Source organism: Cephus cinctus, unplaced genomic scaffold (assembly GCF_000341935.2).
Source record: "Cephus cinctus unplaced genomic scaffold, Ccin1 Ccin1_scaffold0921, whole genome shotgun sequence".
Taxonomy (NCBI): domain Eukaryota; kingdom Metazoa; phylum Arthropoda; class Insecta; order Hymenoptera; family Cephidae; genus Cephus; species Cephus cinctus.
The window spans coordinates 84528-107662 of record NW_014333493.1 but is presented as its reverse complement, the minus strand read 5'-3'; the positions used below and the strand labels follow the sequence as shown (position 1 = coordinate 107662).

General features: G+C 39.9%; 4 protein-coding genes and 1 long non-coding RNA gene across 11 annotated transcripts; 2 read left to right on the top strand and 3 right to left on the bottom strand.

Annotated features, from left to right (window-relative positions):
* Positions 1–243: 243 nt before the first annotated feature.
* Positions 244–3170, bottom strand: LOC107271118 (gastrula zinc finger protein XlCGF57.1-like). The gene is given in 2 exon segments (XM_015746738.2): positions 244–321; positions 324–3170. Coding segments are annotated over 2 exon segments (1341 nt in total). The 5' UTR covers positions 1587–3170.
* A 1111-nt stretch (positions 3171–4281) lies between these two features.
* LOC107271135 lies at positions 4282–10855 on the bottom strand. Its single transcript, XR_001538519.2, has 8 exons — positions 10716–10855; positions 10467–10622; positions 10235–10398; positions 9809–9998; positions 8325–8469; positions 7945–8240; positions 6900–7827; positions 4282–6813 (listed from the first exon to the last, which is right to left on the bottom strand). It is a non-coding gene; the product is annotated as an uncharacterized LOC107271135 (long non-coding RNA).
* A 78-nt stretch (positions 10856–10933) lies between these two features.
* Positions 10934–19695, top strand: LOC107271128. 7 transcript variants are annotated; one of them, XM_015746751.2, is made up of 5 exons: positions 10934–11051; positions 11466–13318; positions 15455–15778; positions 16945–17220; positions 17783–19695. In XM_015746751.2, exons 2-5 carry the CDS (start codon positions 13107–13109, stop codon positions 17973–17975), a joined length of 1005 nt encoding a protein of 334 aa, XP_015602237.1. In that variant the 5' UTR covers positions 10934–11051; positions 11466–13106; the 3' UTR covers positions 17976–19695. The 7 variants fall into 7 exon arrangements, with proteins under 7 accessions (XP_015602237.1, XP_015602239.1, XP_015602238.1 ...); XM_015746753.2 differs by lacking the exon at positions 10934–11051 and having other exon boundaries at positions 12290–12465; positions 13072–13318; XM_015746752.2 differs by lacking the exon at positions 10934–11051 and having other exon boundaries at positions 12290–12465; positions 12710–13318.
* Positions 19696–19765: 70 nt separating this feature from the next.
* Positions 19766–21289, top strand: LOC107271127 (N-glycosylase/DNA lyase). Its single transcript, XM_015746750.2, has 3 exons — positions 19766–20059; positions 20233–20544; positions 20613–21289. Exons 1-3 carry the CDS (start codon positions 19890–19892, stop codon positions 21202–21204), a joined length of 1074 nt encoding a protein of 357 aa, XP_015602236.1. The 5' UTR covers positions 19766–19889; the 3' UTR covers positions 21205–21289.
* Positions 21216–23090, bottom strand: LOC107271129 (SPRY domain-containing SOCS box protein 3). The gene is made up of 5 exons (XM_015746756.2): positions 22661–23090; positions 22386–22576; positions 22071–22299; positions 21761–21988; positions 21216–21675 (listed from the first exon to the last, which is right to left on the bottom strand). The coding sequence occupies exons 1-5, from the start codon at positions 22746–22748 to the stop codon at positions 21530–21532; spliced, it is 882 nt and encodes a 293-aa protein (XP_015602242.1). The 5' UTR covers positions 22749–23090; the 3' UTR covers positions 21216–21529.
* Positions 23091–23135: the final 45 nt, after the last annotated feature.

The window sequence follows — 23135 nt, the reverse complement described above, 5'->3', positions numbered from 1 at the left end:
AGACTGTGACAATTGGTCTTGGACTCTTCCTTGATGGAATTCCATTTAGATAATATGGGAATGATCGTGAGATTTTTAAATACGAACTGAGTGGACCGGAAGCCCCGTCTTTTAGTCGCTCGAACGTTAGTAGATTGATTAGTGCGTTTACCCAATGCATCCGTGCACCAAGAAGGAGCATGCGGACCTGGAAACGCAGAAACTTACCTGCACGTGAGCGATTTCTCATCGGTGCTGGAGTTGTTATTGTGTATCTTCGAATGAGTCACCAGGTCCACCTTCCTGGGGAAGGCCTCACCACACACGGTGCAGGCAAAGGGAGTTTCACCGGTATGAAGCCGCATGTGTGCCAGGAGCGTTCTCTTCTGCAGGAACTCCTTACCGCAGACAGTACACGAGTGAGGTACCCTGCCGTGTAGCCGACCGTGGTTCACCAGCTCGAACTTCCTCTGGAACGTTGCGCCACAGTCGTGACATACAAAAGGATGTAAACTGCCATGGAAACGCGAATGCATTGTAAGGTGGTCCTTCTGTGAGAAGGATTCGCCGCACTCCTCGCACACGAAGGGACGTTCCCCTGAATGGAATTTACTATGGGTCACTAGGTGACGCTTCAGGGGAAACGCTCGACCACATTCCTGGCAGACGAACGGACGTTCGCGTGTATGTACACGTGTGTGCGTCACCAGGTGATGCTTCAACGTGAAGGACTTTTTACACTCGCGACACTGATAAGGTCTGTCCGCGCTGTGCAGGAGTAGATGAGTGTGGAGACAGTGTTTGTGCGCGAAACTCTTTCCGCAGTGGACGCAGATGTGGGGCCGCTCTCCGGTGTGGACTCGCGCATGGGTTGTCAAATGATGCTTCAGCAGAAAGGATTTGCCACACTCGGAGCAGGAATAAGGTCGTTCCTTTGGAACACGTACCTGACTCCCCATGTCCTGCTGCTGCTTAACCTTAGTCTCAATCTGGGTGGTGTTTACGTGGGTTAGCACATGTCCAAAATGGGCTGTTGTATCTGTCTGACTCGCAGCAACATTATTTGCATTTGCTTGATTGGATGCAGCAGCCGCTCTTTTCATAAGGATTTCATTGCACTCTTCAACGGTGAGCTGCAGCGGACCCAGGGGCGTCATGAAATGTTTGCTCATGGCGTGTTTGTCTGCGGTTGTAAAAACTAAAGTGTTGGAGAATAATGAAGGCGGGGGTGTAGGATGTGCTGCATCACAGTTACAACCTCCCTTGTCACAGGTTAGAGAAAAAGCATCATGATGTTTCTTAGTACGAACGTGCCCTCCATGTGTTTGATTGTGAGCTCCTGTGTGACCATGATGTGTCGTAGGGGTCTGTTGACAACTCTCATTCATTGCAAACATAGGTCTACGATGAGCACTATTAGCGACCTTGGTTGGCTTAATATCCACTTGTATCTTCTGACTGGAACCCTGGTCTTGATTGTTGTTGACTGCGTAACTGATGTTAGTAGCAAGGTCACTCTGTGCATTCTCACGAGTTTCGGTTCCAGGGCCGCTAAACGACCAAGCGTACCCGAAACCGGTACCTGCATTGCCAGGAGTAGTGCACATCTTAGTCAAAGTGGTAACGGAGGGGTTGGAGCTCTGGCTAGCCACAGTACTAGTAGGCCCCTCCGTGTCTACCGATGCATCATCTGCACTGGATTGTTCGACTACAGCGAACTGGTCTCCAGGAAATATCTTAAGAGGTTCTAGGTAAAATAACCCGTCACGCTCCAGTATCTCGGTGGTATGGTACAAGGCTGGGTATCATATCTGCCCGAACGGTGTCGGGCCTTAGATGCTCTAGGAGCTTGGGTACTAGAGAACAACTCAGCAAAGAAGATACAAGGGAAATAAGAGTGCAACTCCTAAAAAGTCAACTGCTTCCTGTGTTGGCATGTATCGTATGGTTGAAAGTTACGGATTGTCCAGCACTGCTGGCTCTGTATGCCGTGGATCCCTGCGACGTAGCCTGCACCAGGAGGCAGATATGCCCATAAAAATGGAGCTGACGAGTTAGAGGGTGCTCCGTGCTATAAGGAGGCTTCACAATTCTGAGGCCGTTTTCGTGTATTTGTCGTGCCAGTGTGATCCAATGAAAAAAAATCCGGGAGCCGCGCGAGCCTCGCGCGTATATCGGGGCTCGCAGCGTTTCTCTCCCTCTCGGTCTTCTTGAGGCTCGCGGCGTCCACGGCTCCCGAAAGACAACCTCCACCTTCTTCCTACGGCACTCCCACGCACTCACTTGCACTACACGTACTTTTACCGCAGTTTAGACCACCGATATTTCACTCTAACGTACTGCCGCGAACGAGTAATCGTCATTAATTTTATGGAATTGCATATTTTATTGTCCATACAAAATAGCCTCATATATCGGCCATTTTATTTGTAAACTACCAAAAAACAATGTTGCCAATGCACGCGCGGTTTTGGAGGGAGCAGCCTACCAGTAGCGTCACCGAGTATTTCCGTTCTGGCAGCACTGCGCCGTCGACGCGACTCTTTCCGCCATATTTGAATAAGCACACCTTACGCATCTACTCTTTTTTTTAACATTCACGCGCTAGTTTACTGGACTTTCGAATCATTAATTAATCTCTGATCTCTGTGTGATTCCACGAGCATGATTACTTTTTACCGAACGTTGCATCAACAATTCTTTATTGCATCACCCGCTAACCTATAATTACTCCTATAACAATCAATTGTTCAGTGACGACTCTGAAGAGAGGGGATTTCGCCGCTAACGATTCACTCGTTACATTTATATACAGGAATGATGACAATAAAAACATAACCTACAAAGTGCTAGATATACATGCAATAAAAGCATGATACAGTTCGTTTTAGAGCGAGGCACAACATTTTAAGTATTTAATTTTGTGACATGAAAACGAGTATAACTTTCAATCTCGTCACAAGCTTCTATCGTAACAATTTCTTTTTATGGAAAGTCACAGAATTCAATTATCAACTCCAATGCGGGTTCCCAGTCATTAAATCCATAATAATCCCCGCTTCTGGATTTCCTCTGCTACATATCTGTGAAGGTCTTTCTAAAAAAATCCAAGTAATTTTTATATCACGAAACAATGCACAAAAAAAACATAACAAAATTGAGTTTCAGCGAATTACAAACGAAGCTACCTGGAACTATAGAACTGCGCACTACATACCGACCGAGCAACCATTCCAAAGATATCAGGGCACTAACTAGTGAGACCGACAACCGTACGATCGGGTACGTCGAAAAGGCGCGGTAACCGCTTCATCATTTATAGCCAATATCTAGTCGAGTTATGAGACTGGTGCTGGGGAGCTTTCGGATACGGGGATATAGAAACACCCCATCGCTCGGATGGTCATCGCGGAGTCAGCAACTGATAAGCCACCCATTCGTTAATGGTCCAGAGGCGTACGGCTTGGCGAAAGGCCAATGCGTGGCCGCTATAGGATGAGCATCTTATATTACAGTAGACCATATATCCATGCATTTCTTTCTAGGATATAACCTGACCAAGGGATGTTAAATACCATGAGGATGGTCACCCTAGTTCCACCAGGATCCTGTTAAAACGTTTGTTATTCAGTAACCCGTTACATTCCCACATTCACACGCACTCCTTGGCTTTTAGCCAAAACGTGCCAGATACCTGTAACAGTTATAATCCATTCATTCATCTGCACTTTGTTTATTTCTTCAAAGTTAACGTGACGAGGTATATATTATCATACGCGAGGATTGTGATCTACAAAAATGTAATAATATGCAATTTTTACGTATCAGTTAATTGTTACAGCATCTCTACATACCTCTAATGATAGTTAAGTTTAGTGGGACTTTCTTAACAGCTGATAACCCAGCCTAATCAACATGCTATGGTATTCTCATTGTCAAGTTCGACGAAGCATGAGGAGACTGTGTTTCACGCTTCGAGCAACGCTCCATTGTGAAATGTATTATCGAGAACTGTAGAACATCGGTTATGAAGATCTTACTTGTTTCTCTAGGTTGTTACTCATCAGTCGCTTATGGTAGTGGTTGCTCACGTATATTCATTGAAGGGACTTCATTGGGTCGTGTGACATGCTGAGAAGGCCCCCCTACAGGCAGTAAGTCTTCTGGCGAACATGAATATTTTTAGACGTTACGGGTTTCACGTATTGAGAGATTTCATGGTATTAATGAAAGATTAGAAAGTCAGTTAAACATAGATGCTGAATGTCACCAGAATTAATTTACAACTTTGCATATCGACAGGTAGACGGAAACCCTCGGCGAAGACTGAAGTAGGGACATTGTTACTTGCGAAACAGGTGGTACATAATAGCTGGGTAAGTAGGTTCGTCCCTGTGCCTTTAGTCAGGGTGGCATAAGCTACTGCTTCCATGAGAACTGGAAGGTCGAAAGAGGGTGGTTTTTGCTTCTTTCCGAAGAAACAACGTCGAAGCAGGGAGCATCCGAAATCTGGGGCAGTCAAGTGTGAACGCGATACCACAGACTTGCCTCGGCCAGTCGGGGTGCCGTCAAACAACCGTTCTTCGGCCATCCCCTGACTACCGTCTGACATCCCATGCTACCCTTAACCACCCTGCCAGGACGATTTGTATATATCAATTACCTTGAAGCTTGCTGGAAAACGTCAGGTCTATTGTCATCCTTTCCAGAATCTTCATTTTCATTCTGAACGAAGGACCACGCTTCTCACCTCCCTTACTGTACCAGAAAAAAAGGGAAAAAAAGGGAGGAGTAAAAAAGATATATATTTTCCCGGTAAAATATCAAGTCAATTCACGCAGAAACTAACTGGGATGATTAACAGGTCTGTTACAAACTCATGAGAATTTTTTTCCTGTTCCAGGTAATACTGCAAACTTTGTGGCTAGGGTCGTTGATTTTTCTTCAAGTCTATTTTTTTCTACACTCTCTATTTGGATACCTGAATATGCTATTTCTATCTTTGTATTTATAACACTTCATGTCCAACGTGTTCAATTGACTATAGATATGTGCTTATTGTATCTATAGTTGTATGTACCATATAGAATCCATTGGGTATTGCTGATTTAACACATTTTCAAACTATTCGCGTTAACGGTGACAGGTCTGGGCTTTGTAGGACTGCCACGTGCAAGTGCATCGACGTAAATCGCGGATTAAGGTTCCTACACAACGTGAGGCCACAAAACTGCAGAACAGATTTTTTTGCTTAAAAGTACTGTCTTGGAGTGTTATATTCCAGAGATTAATCATGATCACCGCTTATACATTACTATCAACTATAACACAATCTAGTGAAAAATGAACGCAGTTAAACAATGTTCAGTCAAGCATGCGGTATACCATACGATTGTACAAAGACACATCACGGCATTTCCGAGGTTAGCAGGTAAGTCCCACATTTCTTCTCCTTTTTCTCTCTTTTTTCATTCAGGTAGAAAATCGGCTGGGACTCTATGCTCTTTTGTCTAACACGAGGAAGTGAAAGAGAAAAAGGACCGTTACGGAATCAAAAAGAAATATCACATACCTAATAACTTAAGAATACTTGGTAAATTAGTGGATTCATTCACACTGAACCTTTTTTTACATTTTTCCTAGTATCTTAATGAACACAGACATTTATCTAGACAAGTCAGATCTGTAGACATTTCATAAGACTACGATAACGAATAGTTACAAGCAGCTATTATAGTTGTTAATATCATATAGAAATTTAATACCATAATTTAATAATTGCACATGCTAATAAAATGTATGTACACAGCTTCTCAATCCTTATAATTAGAATTTAGTGTTTATGATATAGAAATCCATAACACCCAATTGCTTAGGAAGCTATTGAAAGTAAAAACAAAGTCTAACTATACTTACACTGACCCTATGAAACTTTTTCTTGAATTAATTATCGCTCAGTGTGTAGAAAGCTTTACGAGTGAACAAGGTTCAGGACATGGGAAGCTCTTCTATGAAATATAGATATCAGTATCGAACTATGGATCAATGATCAGAGGCAATACAGTACAAGAGCGACGATCAGACCTATGTGAATACTCCTTTTCTACGATAAGAAATAATAATAAAGTGCCAGATACGAGAATAGTACCAAAGAAGAAGCCTATAAGACAGATTTTAAGAGGAATAACGATCAAAGAGATCTTTAATACGCATATGGTACGTATGACCTGTATGACAAAGAAACTGGGTCAGAATATTGGGACTTATCCAACATCCAACCATGAATTGGGACTTGATAATTATATCATACAGAACCAAGTGTCATCAATGCTACGTGGGAAGTGTCATTAACGACAGTGAGATGATCGTAAAGATCATGAATCAATCCTATAACGATCAGGGACTATCTATTCGTAACAGGTGTAAGTGGGATGAAAACCGGTGTGGAAATACCTATTGATAAGAGAGCACAGGACAGTTCATAGACGTGGGAAAGACTCCTTCACTACATTGTATAAAGATATCGGTCGAATTATATGGGCCAACCATACGGCAACTAAGAAGCACAGACTTCGACCGGTAAAACGAGTAATCATTAACGGATCGACGGACATGGTTATCTGGCTGCGTTCCTCTTCGAGTTAATTAAAAGATGATTACCTAATGAGGATCATTGATCCATACGAAACAGTTTGCCTAACGAGGATCGCCTGTGGCCCAGGTACATTATCGTCTAGGGATACCTTGTGGCATAAAATTCTCTCCAGGATTTCAATTTTCTCTTCGACTGTATAGATACTCCGTTGTTTATACAACTACGTAATGAATTTAACACTGTAAAAAAAATACGTTACAACCATTAATATCTATAGCTTGGATAGAAGCTGATAGTACTTTGTATTACACAATTTGTCATGTACCTCGTCTTATTAGTGTTAAAAAAAAAGTTTCAAAAGACCCCATCGTTGTTATCGTTATGTGCATTTTGAAAAACCACCAGGGATTTGACTTTTACTATTCCTCTTTGCTACAGGACTTTGATCTGTTAGCGTAGGTCTTAAGGGACGTACTGGAGTAGTAGGTAGTGGGCAGATGGTTATAATAATTCAATGCAGGTTTTGCCAGCGAGGGATACACAGGGTCGGCTTCATTCTAGGGTCTTATTAATTGCGGATTATTCCAAGTCTATTAACCTAGATTCTTGAGGTCGTGCTTGAAATTACCGAAGCTCTTTTTTCGATTACTCCACAGATACCTAGGTAGTTGAGTTTTGAAAAATTATTAGTAAATCTTTTTAAGAACTTATAAATTACATGGTATTGATAACTGTAACCTGGCTGCAAAGACTTCATCGTACGGCCCTGCATAGGGGCGTCATGCATCGCTCAGCAGAGTGTCATCCGCACCCACCACCATAGCTCGATCTTCACGGTTAATATACTTTCCTCGTAAAATCAATTAGTATCGAGTTCTGTTGTCCGGATTGCCTGCGGATCCCCATTGCCTTGCGTTACACCCAATGATCATCCAAAGGAGGGTACAAATCCGCGTATGGGGTCGTTTTACTGTGATTTTTCAAAAATTCGACTTGGATCTCTGAACAAGCCTTGATGCATACTCTGTGAATGTATAATAAAAGAGAACAAGCCGAATCAAGAATTTCCAGAGCATTGACTGTATTCCTTGTTTTTATTCTTCTCAGTCACTGTCAAGGCCAATGTAGCTTAGATCCATTGATCCTTACGTAATGCCATTCATTGTTATACTCCTCTTCTCAATTTCTTGTCCCACCTTGGCAGCTCAAGCGAAACTCTCCGTGACGAAAATACACCTTGCCGGTAATCCAGCCTGCGAGGTAATTTAAAATAGTGAAATAAAAGCGTATAACAAAAGGATAGAAAAATATGAAAAAGTAAAATTCGTTTCATTCTTTAGAACGTTTTCAACAAATTTTTATATACTCACACAAGCATTTTGCAAAGATGTATCGTCCTTAACGAATTAACCCCTGACCCTCTCCGGCCCTGAACTTTACTTCATTCTCTTGAAGTCGAATCAGGCCTCAGTGTCTGGAAAATAAGTAGCGCAGCCCACTTGGCTAACTACCCCCTTCGCACGACGTCTACCACTCATAGAGAGAAACGGCACCCCTCGCAGGGCACTGGGAATTACGCAATTATTGCATTGCGCCCGACAATTATCCCGGAAGACGTTGAATGCGCCGGATGGCCTCGAAGAGTCTCGCGACCTATACGTACAGACTGGGAGAATAAAGAATAAAGCCAAGTAAGAGGGTTATCTCGGTAGGGAGGCTGGAATTCGCGATTTCCTAAGCGACCGCTTACTGCGTATACACTGGAGTCACTGTTTAGACTGCTACGACGTCATTATCCATCGTCTTCGTTCTTCGAATCGTTTATACATTCAATTCGGCAATACTTGCATGTTATTGTAGATTACGATATTCTTGGTGAAAACAAGTTCTTCTATCTATAAAAGAAAAATTGCATACGTTAGTTACGATCAGGCAATGCATTTTCGAGTCATCTGATACGAGTGAATTACAATAGGAAATTGAATTTTGATAACTATCGGTTATAAACAGTCGTCACGATTTTAATTACGCATTACTTGCAATTGACGTCGATTTATTCGTTCGTTGCTTTGAATTCAAGGTTTAAAGAGGTCAGCGAGTTATCCGAGACGAGTTTCAAAGATTAGCAGTGTCCAAAATATCTGCTAGTATTCTGTATTTATGCTGGGTTTCTAATATATATGTATATAATGCTAATACTACTTGTTGTGTACATAGGATATCTTCGAACAATGCTTATATTATATTGGGAAACTCTTCTGGCAATGGTAACATGTAACCGAGTCTTCCTGGGATATTTCTAAAAGCTTCTGTTCTTCCTGGAAAGGATCCGTATAATGATTCTCCTTAGCGAACTGTGATGGCCGGCACACAGTTTTTTTTCGTTTAATAGAAGGGATTGAATTTTCATGGATTTTTGAAGTAAACTTTACGACATGCTCGTTCTTTTTTTTTTGTGGAAAAGGAAAAAAGTGTCAAAGAATAAAATCTTTGTGAAAACTTGTCTCTAATTTGTTTTAGAGACTGTACAAGAATTGACCGATCCAAGTATTTCGTATGCTTTTGTACGTCTCTAATTTTAAACGTCATAAAACGTCTCTATTTTCGTAGTGACTTCGTAGTCTGCTAAACTATGTGACAGCAAGTCGCATTTCCACGTAACTATCGTTTGCAAAAGGCGTGAAAAAAGTTGTAATTAGGTAACTAACACTCGAGTATGGGTTAAAGGGTCTATGCGTGTCTCATGTTTCGCCCAGGTTGTTCCTTTGAAGAGACCGGCTTGACCAGCCAGTCGCGCCAACTTGAGTTTAAAAAGAGAAAAATACGAGGGTTAAAATCACGCCACTCTGGCTACGAAACAGTGGGGAGAATGCCAATGGTGGGAGAATTCGATTTTCAACAGAGGATCCTGACGCATTTCACGAATCAACAAGAACACTGATTTGATAACACTGGTACTATCTCGTTACTCGTAACATAAATTGTACTGCGATTTATCACAGTGAATAATAGGGAGTATGGAATTCTAATTGTTCCAGAAGGAGAGTCAAATTTGACGTGGACATATCTGAGACAATGAAGGAAGATCTTTGGAGATCCTTTGCCGTCTAGATACCTGAAGATTCTTGCAGGATCAGGGAGAGAAAGAATGCACGTTTCATCGTCTAGGAGTCCTGAGTTGAAGCCATAAAAATTAATTAGTAGACAACGGAGTATGCGGTTAGCTATACCGACCTGCCATCCTCAAACGATTTCTCCTAGAGTCTAGTACTAAACAGATTATATAGTCCAACCAGGATCATGCTGACCGTCTAGTTTTTAACTTCTAGTAGACTCCGACCTGTCATTGATAACGATTGAATGATTGATATCTGTATTCTAGCTAGGCGCCAGGGATGTAGCTCCAGAAGGTTCCTAACAATTTCTGTAACAAAATAAAATGACAGGGTTAGCCATATGATTCTATGCTTCTTTTATAATGTTAAATTAATAAGAAAGCTGTCACTTCGGTATGATGAATTTCATTAGAAATATAATACAGTTAAATTTCGAGTGACCTAATCCGTCATTTAGTTCGGTATCCAATAACTTATAATGGGTACAGTAGACTAGGAGCAGGTTAGGTCGAGGTAAAGTTAGAGATAAGAAACAATGACTCACATCATTAGAGTAATAAAGGTACTCCGAAGTAATATAATTCCAAGGATGTGTAGGAACAGGTAGAACCAGGTACTATAGACCCTTTAGAACTCAACAATAGTCCTAGTGGCTGGTACCCATGTATATCCCTTTGATCCTCATCCAGTAAGAAAATCCCTATAAAACTTTGAGGCTCTAATAAAAAACTAACCTTAAATATTAAATATACCAGAGCCAATTGTGTCCAGTTTACCTGTAAAATCGAATATAGCCTCTCGTAGACACGTCCTTCGTAACTGAGAATAAATACTATCGACAATGGACACTTCTGAATGTTCGCCGGTTGGGCCAAGCCTGCAACATAATGGAGCTGAAGTACCGATTCTGCTGGAGATTCATTCAAAATGATCTGAAGAAGAGGAAGCAAAGACGAGTAAAGAGTGAAAATTATGAAAAAAAAAGTAAGTTTTATTACATTATTCGAATAATGACGCGCTCTTACGTGGGAGAGGTTAGGACGAGATCCCACATAGTTAAGTTGGCCTAACCACGTAGTGGGCTTGTAGAAAAAGTAGCGTGCCCTGGAGGGTCCGAACAATTGAGTAGCGTGGAACTACCTACTTTGCTCACTTAGGACTCTCACCTCCGAGTGGAACGAGTCATAACCGCAGCTAAGCACAATGGACACGGTTACGTCGACTTTTGGCTGGCATTCGTTCTTGCTGCTATTGGTTCCAACCATTTGGTTTCTTCTGCAGGTACGTAAGGTGCTCCTCGAAGCATGGATCAAGGCTGTGAAACATTTTAGCCAGCGTATGACCACGTCTTCTTCCATTTTGTGAGTCCTTTTTTATTTTTCCACTGTACCCCTTTTTATTATGAGAAGGCTCGCTTACAAAAGCGACAGTATGTATTCTCTAGGCTTGAAAGTTCACTCCGGTGGTCCGTTAGGAATTAAGTTTAGCTGGCTCTCGAAAATCGCCCTTTGGAAGGATGCCAATAACGACGTGAGCTTCCGTCTAGTTCAGCCAATCAGAGCTATCAGATTCTTCGTGCTTGCAGCGGCCGTCTTTTAGCTCACCAATAATTTCTCTCTCTCTCTCTGTCTCTCTTTCTCTCTCATACAGTCTCACAGTCTCCGTCGCTCTTGCTGCATAATTTATTATCGTCAAACGATTCTACGGTTCGGCTCACCAATGAACCGAAGCTGTATAACCAACTCTGTAACATATATATCTATTTTCAAATGCAGGTATCCGCATATCTGGTGCACTACGAGAGAGGAAAAAATGTCCTGGTGGAAGAAACCGTGTTAATCCATCGAACATGAAGGAAGCCATCGACAGCCACAATATTCTATCGATGACTCTTATCAATCTGGTTGGCCGCGCAGGTGGAAAATAAATGTCGCTACCCTACGGAGGCCAAAGAACAGGATCTTTTTTGTTCAACATCCGTTCGGTATAACAGTACTGATGGGAAAAGCGTATACGTAGCCGTCATCCCTATCCATCGATAATAAATAGACCCGATCGACCTGAGCAACGTACTCGCTATACCGATTTAATGCGTAAACCCCCTTTCCTCTGACAGATGCATTATTCTCCTGGTTCTTGATAAAAGTTGACGTGGTCTAGGAGAGGGTGTAGAGAATATTGTCAGAGAAAATAGACAAAAGTACATGGACAACCAGAAATCGGTATAAAAAGTGCAGAGTAATGGAAGAGGGTCTAATAAATTTATGCGAATAATATCGTGTGATCCAATACAATGGAGAAGAACGCGCGATTTTCTGCGTAACCCAGTGATTGATGCACCGGCATTGGCCGAAGAGTGCAGAAGCGTTCGGATGCCACGAGAGGGATTGGATTTGGGGTGAATGAGCGGGTCGGGAGGGTGAAGGGTGATAGGTGAAGGGTAGAGCGAGAGAGTAAAATAGTGAAAGAGAGAGTGAGAGAGGAGGTCGGATTTGGCAGTGGTGGAGAAGCATTGGTGGCAGAAGAACGGTGGGGGTTAGGTGAATCCGACGGCACCGGGGACGTCGGAGTATTTAAAGGGGGACCGCGGTCGCCTCGCGCCAGTTCTACGGCCGCTTGGCCCTCGAGGTGTCTTTTTGCTTGAATACATTGACTTACTAAACGTCTCGTGGTGCCTTAAGTTTAGCGCGAATTGATAAGATCCCTTTCCACGTGACATACACGAGATTTTCGCGCGTTCGTACGCCGTTCCTGATACCGTGTCTCGGTTTAAAGGTAATCGTCAAACGTATGTATGCTCGGGTCACTGATAATTTAAAAGACGTGTGATATCTTGTGAGATAACAGCAAATAAAGAAATTTAGTGAATCTATTGTGGTGATTAATATTTAAATTTCGTTTTTGACTTTCTGATTCTCTGATAGAAATTTGGATATACAAACAACCAGATCTAATATTCTATAATCGATATTAGCTTATTAAATGAAGCCTGTAAAATCTAATTTGGATTTACTTGTAGAAAATCAAGATGCTTGAACGCGATCCAGAAGGCTGTACCAATTAAAAGACGTTCTTGTTCGTTAAATACCACGATTGTAACAGCCAATACTAGCTGCTCGCACTGTACCGGTACTATTAGTATACGCGATTCTTGAGATTCTACATTGAGTAACTTATAATACTAAGGTGCAAGTTAACCGAGTGGATACCGCATTATTATCTTGCCAACTTCACCGCATAATCCCGTAGCTCGAAACACCAAAGAATTCAGGATTTATCTCAGTACTGCAAGGATTCGCGATTCGCTGTAAAGAATAGAAAGAATAGATAGATCGTGATAGAGAGAAAATCTCTATGAAAAAAAAAAATATTGGTGTTTAGTGACCCAAAGGTGAAAAAAGTCGAAACTGGACCCGATGCTGCTGGCGTTGAAGCTCCTTTTAGTGCTGTCGCTTGCCGCGGCTCTTCGGCAAGACAAGACTCTTCACTTCTTCATAAACTCGACGGACGGAAGTCTTCCGTCTGGATTCCGAGGATTTACGGTAACCAGGACACTACGTGACGGAGAATTGGAGAAGTTCACCAGGTGGACAGGAGTCTGCGCAAGGGAGACCATCGTCGACTGGGGGTCTGTAACACATTGCACGTTTCCCTCGTATAGAAATTACTTGTACAAATGTTGTTTGTCGATTATTCGAATAACGTCCAACGGTTTACCAAACTGCGGGAGATTGTGTATAGTACAGAAAAGCTTTGGATGCCAATGAGTATTGTCAACACGTGGAAAACTGACTGAGTATTTCTATTCTGTGCTCATGTCGCCACTCTTCATAAGTTGCCTCTTTCAAATGCGTTCAGTTGGAACTGTTTTGTTTACACGAACCATTTCAACGAATATAATGGCGTTTGCTTAGTGACCAATTCGATGGCCAGTACCCAGCTGGATTACCTAGAACTGGTTGAAAAAGTTTTAGGTCCCTGGATAATTATTATTAAACATTTTGGAAATTTTGTTTATGGCGATACCCGATGACCTTTTTTTTCCATAGGCTCGACAGAATTTAATGCGAGGACGACACGATTGTCATGCCGCTTTATCGTGGCACTTTCTTCTGGTTTCGGGAATTCGGAATCATAAAGCTTTGCATGTGTCCCAAAGCGATATTAGGATTCACGAAGCATATCAGAATACTTTACTCCACAAGCTTGAAGAAAATTTTAAAAAATTATAATTTGTATTACCGACACATTAACCGTATTTGTTTAAATAATTTTTTAAACATTTTCACTCCTTGGTATTATTCGATGAACTTGATTCTGTTATCAGAATTCAGGCTTCCACTTAAATGTTACGCTAGAGTTTCACGCGCTCCAATTTGCTAATTTACCAGAAGACGATCTCGTTCTTACCTACTTTCTCAAAGGATAATTTCTTATTTTTCATTTTTAACCCTCCGGGTGAAAACTCTCATGAATTCTTTGGCATCTCACGATTCTTCAACGTTCCACATCGCATCTGGGTATCTGTTCCGATGTATTAAACATTAACTTATGTATAAATTTATATACATATATCATATAATCAAACCTGCAGAGATTTCGTGAATAAATAATCAAAGGACAAAATAATTACCAAACGTAGATTGCATCACAGAAGTATTCTTAAATACGTAATAGAAAATGTCGTCCAGTACAGGGTCGAATATCGCATGCATAATATTAGGGCAGTACGAATTCCACAAATAAAAACGCGTCCCGTCGAAAACTGCAGGTCCGGTTTTCCTCGTGGCATGCAACGCGGCAAATATGCGTGGCGACGCACGAGGCGAGCTGATTCGTCGTACGGTCGAGACAGAAGTTTATATATATAAAAGAAGAGAAAAAAAACCAGTAGCAAGCAGAAAGGAAAATAAGGAGAGTAAAAATCTCTCATCGACCTCCGTAGTTTTGCAGCGACCGCTAAGCTCGGCGAAGGTTTTAAGCCGAAAAGCGACAAGTTAAGTAAGCAAGGATTTAGGATCGGCAAGAGTCCAACGTGTCCTGGCCACTACTTTGCCTCTCATCTGTTACACTCCCACGAGGATACGGTAGAATCTCGGGACCGCGAAGCGTCACTTTGCACTTAAACTAGAGAAAATCCTTCTGCTCGCGCACCGAAAGTGTCGTAATTACGTATTCTGCCAGATGGAGATGGTGCAGCCATATTATCTTCCTTAGTATCGTTTACCGATAGAGTCACGATGGACACTGATATACAAAGATTGTACTGCTGCGACGGATACCCTCTGAGATCATTATCGACAAAGGGACATCGATCATGCACTATGTGCTCTTTCAGTGCTGGGTTAATACAGTGTGGATCGCTTAATCGAGTGTAAATTATTTTATCTACGGTTTGGTAGAGCGTGTGAAAGGTATAAGAAACAATAGTGCATTTTTCTAACCTACAATAGTGATTTGTATGTATGTACATACGTACACCTTTTGAACAAAATATATTATTAGGTTATCTTTAGTAGATATTTAATTTGAGTAAGATGGTAGGTGGCTGGGTAAAGGTACTCCAGGACTGTTCTAAGGGAATTCAAATACTCAGCAACGAATGCTGCTGGTAGTAGGAAAACAATGAAAGTGCACATTCTGGCGAGCCGTCTGGGAATTCTCGTGAAGGACGTATCCAGTGGCGAGTCCTTGTTGTCTTCGTATTATTTCTAGAAGATTTATTTAACTTATTTGTATAACAGTGTTATTTCGTTACTTTTAGGGATACGGACGTTGCACTGAGACAGATCTGGTTGGAGGATAGCGGGCGAAAGTTACAGTTAATTTACGAGGGTGGCACCCTGACCGATTGCATCGAGGAGGGTTTTGCCGAGGGTGAGACAGTGGCTGCTTGCTTGGCGGGGCTACATTCCTATGATTACGATGACGAGGCAAGAATCGTGGTGTTTGAGAAGGACGAGGACAACGAGAAATCTTCGACTACACCGGCAGAGCTTTCTTGGCTGCTGCCGGTATCGGAATTACATCATAGATGTAACCACGTGAGATCCAGAAGCCGTAATGAACTTATAATGCGGGATCATAGGTGAGACGATACGAATAAATGATTAGAGATGATGCGAATAGAGGAGACCGAGTTTTCTCAATCTTAAATAATTAATAGATAGTTTTTTTTTTATTGAATAAAGAAATTTAATCACCGTAAAGTTTTAACTACTTTTATAACAATTTTAACGCTGACTCTTGTCTTTGGCTTCAGAGGACAGTAGGGTTACCCTAAAAGTTCTAATTTGTGTACTTTTATTCGTAACGAAAGTATTCACAAGTATTTAATGATTGAGACAAGATTTAATTATCTCTAGTTGTGTAAAAAGCTCGGACTCATTCTATAAACATTTCTCCTTTGTCTCTGGAAGCGTGCTGTGTTTCCACGCGGTCGCACAATTAATTCCTTAAGTGCGGATGGCAGGGCGTATTGGACATCAATATGGATTGGTAAACGGTATACGTAAATGCATGAAAAAAAGTATCTCAAAAGATATAAAAGTATCAGAAACACAAGAGCACAAATTACACGGAAGTTTACTGTGGTCATCAGTACCCTCCTCGAGTCGTATAGACTGAGAACACGCATTTAGCACTGAAAAGGGTGGTTGGAATTGGCAGGCGATCAAAACGAGGCCTTCAGGAGATGATGATAGCTCCAGGAACAAAATGGTGCGGTCCACATCAGCTTGCGTCCAACTACAAGGAACTCGGGGCTTTGGATAGCCTGGACAGATGTTGCCGACGACATGACCACTGTCACAGAGCCATACCACCGTTCTCTTCCCGCTTCAATCTCTTCAACTACATGCCCTTCACACTCAGCCATTGTGGTTGCGATCAGAGGTAAGAATACAGTGGGAGAAAATGATAAAACCATCATCCAAAAATTTATACTAACTGCTGAGAGCAATATAACAATAAGGAGACGCCCTGCCGCCGCCAGACTCAATACGACGTCTGCTCCGTCGCTGGTTTGCACTTCTGACAATCTAATCGCTTCTAACTATCGCAATATCACCGTGTCGCTATATTGCCACGCATTGTCACAGCGTACACGGCCATTCATCATTTATCGCTGTCATGTAATGCGCATTAAGAAACGCAGCACTCAACCCGTTGCAAGGAGTTCACGCTATCAGGGTCACTACGTAGTTCATTGACATGTGCGCAACTGTGCGGGTTTCGAAAATATTATTAATCCAGGAACTATCATACCTTGACGAGCGCTGTCAATGGGAATCGCAGGAAACGACGTGGGAGACGTGGACGTCGGGAACTCCTTTTGATACCCGGTACCCAATGGTGCGGCCGCGGTCATCGCGCTACCAAATATACTAACTTGGGCGGCTTTGGTACCGCTGATTCCTGCTGCCGAAGACACGATACGGCTTGCCCCTTTTACATTCCTGCTTTCGAATCTCGCTATGGTCTGTTCAACTGGGGCATTTCTACTATTATGCATTGCGCCTGTGACGAGCGGTAAGATGCATCCAACTCGATCGTCTGTCGTGCATATATTTTATTTCATTTCTTCTCCTTATTTTCCTTAGTGGATGCATATGAATATCTTTTGCACGTCTTTCTGCTTTTGCGGCTTCTTGTGGAAGGGATAGCAGCTTTATGTAACGTTGCGCAAGACATTAAAAGAGGAAGTTTATCAAGTGGATATTGCTGTAATTGCGTTAATATACGCTTGGTGTATATTACGCTTAAATATTTACCAGCCATTTACTCCTTATGATTTTACACTTGTGACCTGATTTCGTTTATGGTGGTATTTATGTGTTAATGATTCATGGCACATCTGGAAACGAATGGTTATCGTTGCTTTCATTATACAGTGAGACCTGGTAGAATTACATTGGGATATAATCTGTTTGTTTAAATATTACTCATTGTGTATTATCGTTAAGGACCATTTTTTGAAATCATTTTAGTCTAGCTTTCCTTTTCGTTTGAAAATCAAATTATGGAAAGCACAGACTATACGTGATGCACTTTGGAAATATTATTTTTAATTATATTGTATTTCATTTCACAGCTTTCGAACGTGTCTCAAGATGGCCGGTACCTCCTCAGCAAATTTCATCGGAAAGCTCTTCTTCAACGTGGTGCAAACGAAGTGCTTCGTTCTGAAACCGCACAAAGTTTGCACGAAACAGTCCTGGCGGGGAAAATGCGAGCATCACGTGTACCGAAAGCAGGCATACCTACGCGACAACGTTTCTTATTGATGAGAAACACGGATAACCTGTGAATCAGCGTCTATGCCAATGAGATATTTGAATAAATCATCTTACGTCGGGGACGTCAGTTACTCTCAGGGACGTGATAACTCATCAAGTGTCAAAACGACGTAATTTACTAATATTGAAGTAATTATAACGAAAAAAGTCGTTTTAATTGCATCTGCTAATGAAAACTTGAATACGTTTTGAAAGGATTTCTTCATATGATTTTCGGCTGATACGTCAATCGGTTATGACAATCAAATTACTGTTCTCCCAAAAGAATTTTCTATGGAAATTTACAACCCTGTTGATTCTTTGAAATTGACAATACTCCCTTTCTACTAAATGCTCTCCAATATGGATTATACCGTGAATCAAATATAATCTCACACGCAATGTCTATAACAAGTAATGTATTTATTCTTGAGGCATTTGCGATACTGGCTGGTTGTCTTCCCTAATCGTAACACGCTCTTTGCCTGTATAAATCTGGGAATTTCTTACTAAACTTGTACACAGTAAAAACTGTTTGGTCGATATTTGGTAGAAAAAAGAATTTAGATAAGGAAGCTACGTAGCGAATTTGTGATAGTACTCAGTCTATTAAACAGAATTGAACTAATAAAGACATGCACTTTTTCAGGGTCACGCCCCGTTAGTCAATCTTTTCTTAGTACATTAGTTACGTCACCATTACTCAAAGTTAATGATCAGAATTTTTTGAGATTATAATGTTGATTAAAAATAACGAGGAAATATTTTCACGAGATCTGATTAAATTAATAGAATAAATAAATCTCGATCAAATGACAACTCGTGATCAAAATGCTTGATCCTGGAATTTTGGCGTAGATACGTGTATTTTTATAGGTATGCATAGTATTGGGATTTTCGTAATGATGCGAATGAGGGCTAATCTTATTGTTAGCCGTTGTTGAAGACCACGAAAGTTTCCAACAATCAAATTTACTGGATTTAGAGATTTCAATTTTTTTTTAAATGGTTAAAACACCTTTAATAAAATTTGATTCGTACTCAATGATCTCTTTCAATATCTCGGATAGAACAAGGTAAAATTATCAATGTATTGTCCCATCTAATGAAATAATCGCATCTAATCGTAATGTCATTTTTAAAATTTAAAATTTACAACTTCGTTTCAATATAACGTCCTGACAATAAGAGGCTGACAATAATGTTATTAATGGCCGATAATCCTCAATGTATTATAAAAATGTCTAAATTCGTCGCTTGAATTCCATTGGCTACCATAAAGCCAGTGGTACTTTAGAGTCATTGAAATTAATTACTTAAGAGAGTCGATCGGATTTGAATAACCTTGGAAAATTTAAAAATTCGACAAACTAATCGAAAATTCTATTATAATTATAATATTCGGTTCCTCGAAAATATCGTATTAATATGCAGTTAGCGTAGTTTTATGATGTATGTAATGTATGTATAGTCAAATAGAATTTACAGTATATTGATAGCCTAAAAGAAGCAATCTAATTTAAAATAGATATTAGTATTGATGAGCCGTAAAGTTACTTAATAAAAAAATAATATTTAAGGAAATCGCGTCAGTGAAATCACATATGTCTTATACTATATGTCGGTGCGTTACTGTATATATGTAAAATAACTTATAAGATAAGACATGTCTACGATAATAGTTCATTTTAATATATTATGTGAATAAAGTAATAGAATGAAATATTCACACCCTCTTTTATTCTTTACAACATTTATTAAGTATATATTGTTGTTTCGGCGCAGTTCCAGTGCGCAGACTGATTACGACTTCGGAGATTCAGTTATTGAAGGCGGTAGCAAATTCATTTTCGTTTAAACTTAATGCAGCAAGTTATTTGTTCCTTTTTTTTTCTAGTAGAATAATGCATTATCTTAGTTCGCATGTTGAGAATTTTTTATAAATTTGCTATTGTGCCCAAGATTTTATTTAATATACGTTCAGTGTGTATGAAGATGACGAAAAATACTGAACAAATTAGAACTGGTAAGATTGCCTGCACGAATAAAGAATTGGGCCTCGCAATTACTTTGAATGGTGGACAAAGTTTCAGGTAAATTATTTGTATGCATTATCGTTAAACATATTAATCGGTGACATAACCAAAAAATTGATATTTACATTTTAAAGATAGATTCTAAAAAGGCGGGAATTCTTGTAATACTCCCTTGGGAATACAAAGTTTTATTGCTCAAGATCAATATAATAATTTCTTTAATTTTACAGATGGCTGGCACATAAAGGTGGTGAGGAATTTAGAGGAGTGTTTGCAGGACATGTTTGGACTCTCTCTCAAGATGAAAATTACATTACTTATACAGTTCATGGTCCAGTGAAGGAAGACATAAATTATGAAACAATACTTTGGGAGTATTTTCGTCTTGAATTTTCTTTGGAAGAAAACCTGATCAAATGGTCAGCTTCAGATAAGAATTTTAAAAAATCTTGTAAAACTGTGGAAGGAGTTAGAATTTTAAAACAAGATCCTGTTGAGAACATCTTTTGTTTTATATGCAGTTCAAATAACAATATTATCCGGTAATTGGTTAAGTCTTTGTATTTTAAGTATATTAATTCTTTTTCAACAGTATTTGATTTGTTTTCAGTATATCAAGCATGGTAGAAAAATTGTGTCGTTTCTTTGGCAAGAAATTATGCGAAGTTGATGGTAAAGAGTATTATGATTTTCCCACTATAGAATCTTTAACAAATGAAAAAGTTGAGTTAACTTTAAGAAAGGAAAACTTTGGATACCGTGCTGCTTACATAGCAAATACTGCCAAACGACTAATGGAAGTAGGTGGTCGAAAATGGTTAATGCAATTGTGTAAAGCAAATAATATTTCCTATACTGATGCCAGAGAACAGCTTTTATCACTGCCAGGAGTTGGACCAAAGGTTGCAGATTGTGTTTGTCTAATGTCACTTGGTCATTTAGAAGCTATTCCAGTAGATACTCATATTTTTCAAGTGGCACAAGCAAACTACTTACCTCACCTGGGAAAGCAAAAAACTGTCACACCCAAGATACACAAAGAAGTAAGCGATCATTTGCGACAACTATGGGGCCCATTAGCAGGTTGGGCTCAAGCTGTTGTATTTTGTGCTAAAATAAATAGCGAATCCCGTACTTTAACTGGACACAAGCGTGGGAATTCTGAGACGAATAGTGTCAAAAGAAAAAGTAAACAAAAGTGATATTAAAATAATTTTTAATCTTTATATTGTTCAAGGTTCGCACGTTGTATTACATTTTTTATCAAATAAAATTACACCAACATAACTTATTGTTAAACAGATGTATCATATGATCGCGTTTTTATGAGTTATATTTACAATGTAATCATGTAGAAACAAATGTTCTAAACACTACATACAAACGAAAACCTTATAAAATGATCGAACGTACGTTTCGATATACCATTAACAGCAAAGTACAAAATATAAAAAGAATTTTATGCTATAATGAATTTTATATCTTCCACAAATGGCAGGTCATTTTTAATTACTAATAATTTGATGATCATAGAGGATTGCTATTTATAGTAGCATTTACTTCACTCTGTAATCTTGATACACTTCTGCCTCCTTTAGGAAATCCTACTAAAGCTATGTCAAAGTCGTCCAAAATCATAAATTCGTGAGGCTGTTCATCTTCATCTATGTTGTCTTCATTAAAAAAAAAAAACCAAGTTAGGGCAAGTAGTTTAATTACAGACATCATCAAGATGAAGTATTCTATGAGTATACTTACCATTACTTTTTTGCAGTACATCTGCAAATATACTTTGTGTAATATACTTTAAACCTGGAAACGCTTCTGCAAGGTATGTTTTATGTAGAGAAGGCATAACAGATAAACTAGCCATTTGTAATGAAGCTGGCTCTGAGCAGCTATATGTTATGCGCACTCTACTTTTAGCTGCTGTTGAACTTATCATAGGGTACAACTCCACATCCCTTAATCCAGTAAATGCTATTCCTGTTTGCAATATAACAGGCAAATATGACTAATAGTTTTATCAAACAATTATAGTTATGCTTAAATATAAGAAGAAGCATACCAAGTGGTTTTCTGTTGTGGAAAAACTGTAATGTTCCTCTCCAAGTATCCAAATGCACACCTACCAGACTTCCATAACTAAAACCTGGAGCATAATTACGTATTTCTCCTGCATGTTGCAAGTATCCCTTATAAGAAAAACCCCAGGATTCACAGTCCAGTCCCAGCAATGAGCAAAACTTTAACCTGGCACTATCTAGAGTGACTTTATGGGTACCCATTCCCACCATCTGCATAAATACAATAAATATATTCAATAGTATTTGATACACTTAATCTAGTATGGAAACCCATTACAAATACAAATCATACATACCACATCGGTACCATAAACTGGAGTAATCATCTTGACCTCCCAATAGTGATGTCTACCTTTCGCCAAACTAGTAGTACCTCTCACAGCAGCTGTCCCAGTACTATATCCAGGATGAAATTTAACCTCCAAATTACGATCCGTTAATTGTAAATCAGCAGTAGCTAATTTATCATCCCATGCCCACTCATAAACTACACAAATAAAAATGAACATATTGTTAATAGAACTTCCCAAGAGACAAATAAATATGAGATTAAATTACACGCAATCGTTACCATTCTGTTTTTCGCAATGGCACTCATTTTCTATGCACGCACAATATTGCTCCCGTGTCACTGGTTCAGGATCGTATTCAAGAAACATTTTCGCACGAAAACTGCAACCTCTGTTGCAACCAGGTTAATTAAACAACTTTAGAATTAATCTTGAAGTAAAACAACGTACGTCATCTATGCATTGTCCACATACACCTCACGGACAAACTTTTATGCGACGGCGCAACTCGCTTATATGGATAAGAAAAGCAGACTAGAAACGTCTGGAAATTTCAGGCTGTTTCACCTGAAAATATTTTTATCAGCTGGTATTGCGGTTGCGTAATGTACGTACAGCCATTTCAGGAATTGCTGACTGAATATGCATATACACAATTATATAAGTGTTACGTGAAGAAATACTTTGTACAGGAATGCGATAAATCGTCTATCACTAGTTGCACTGTGAACTGAGATACTACGGTCCATATTATGT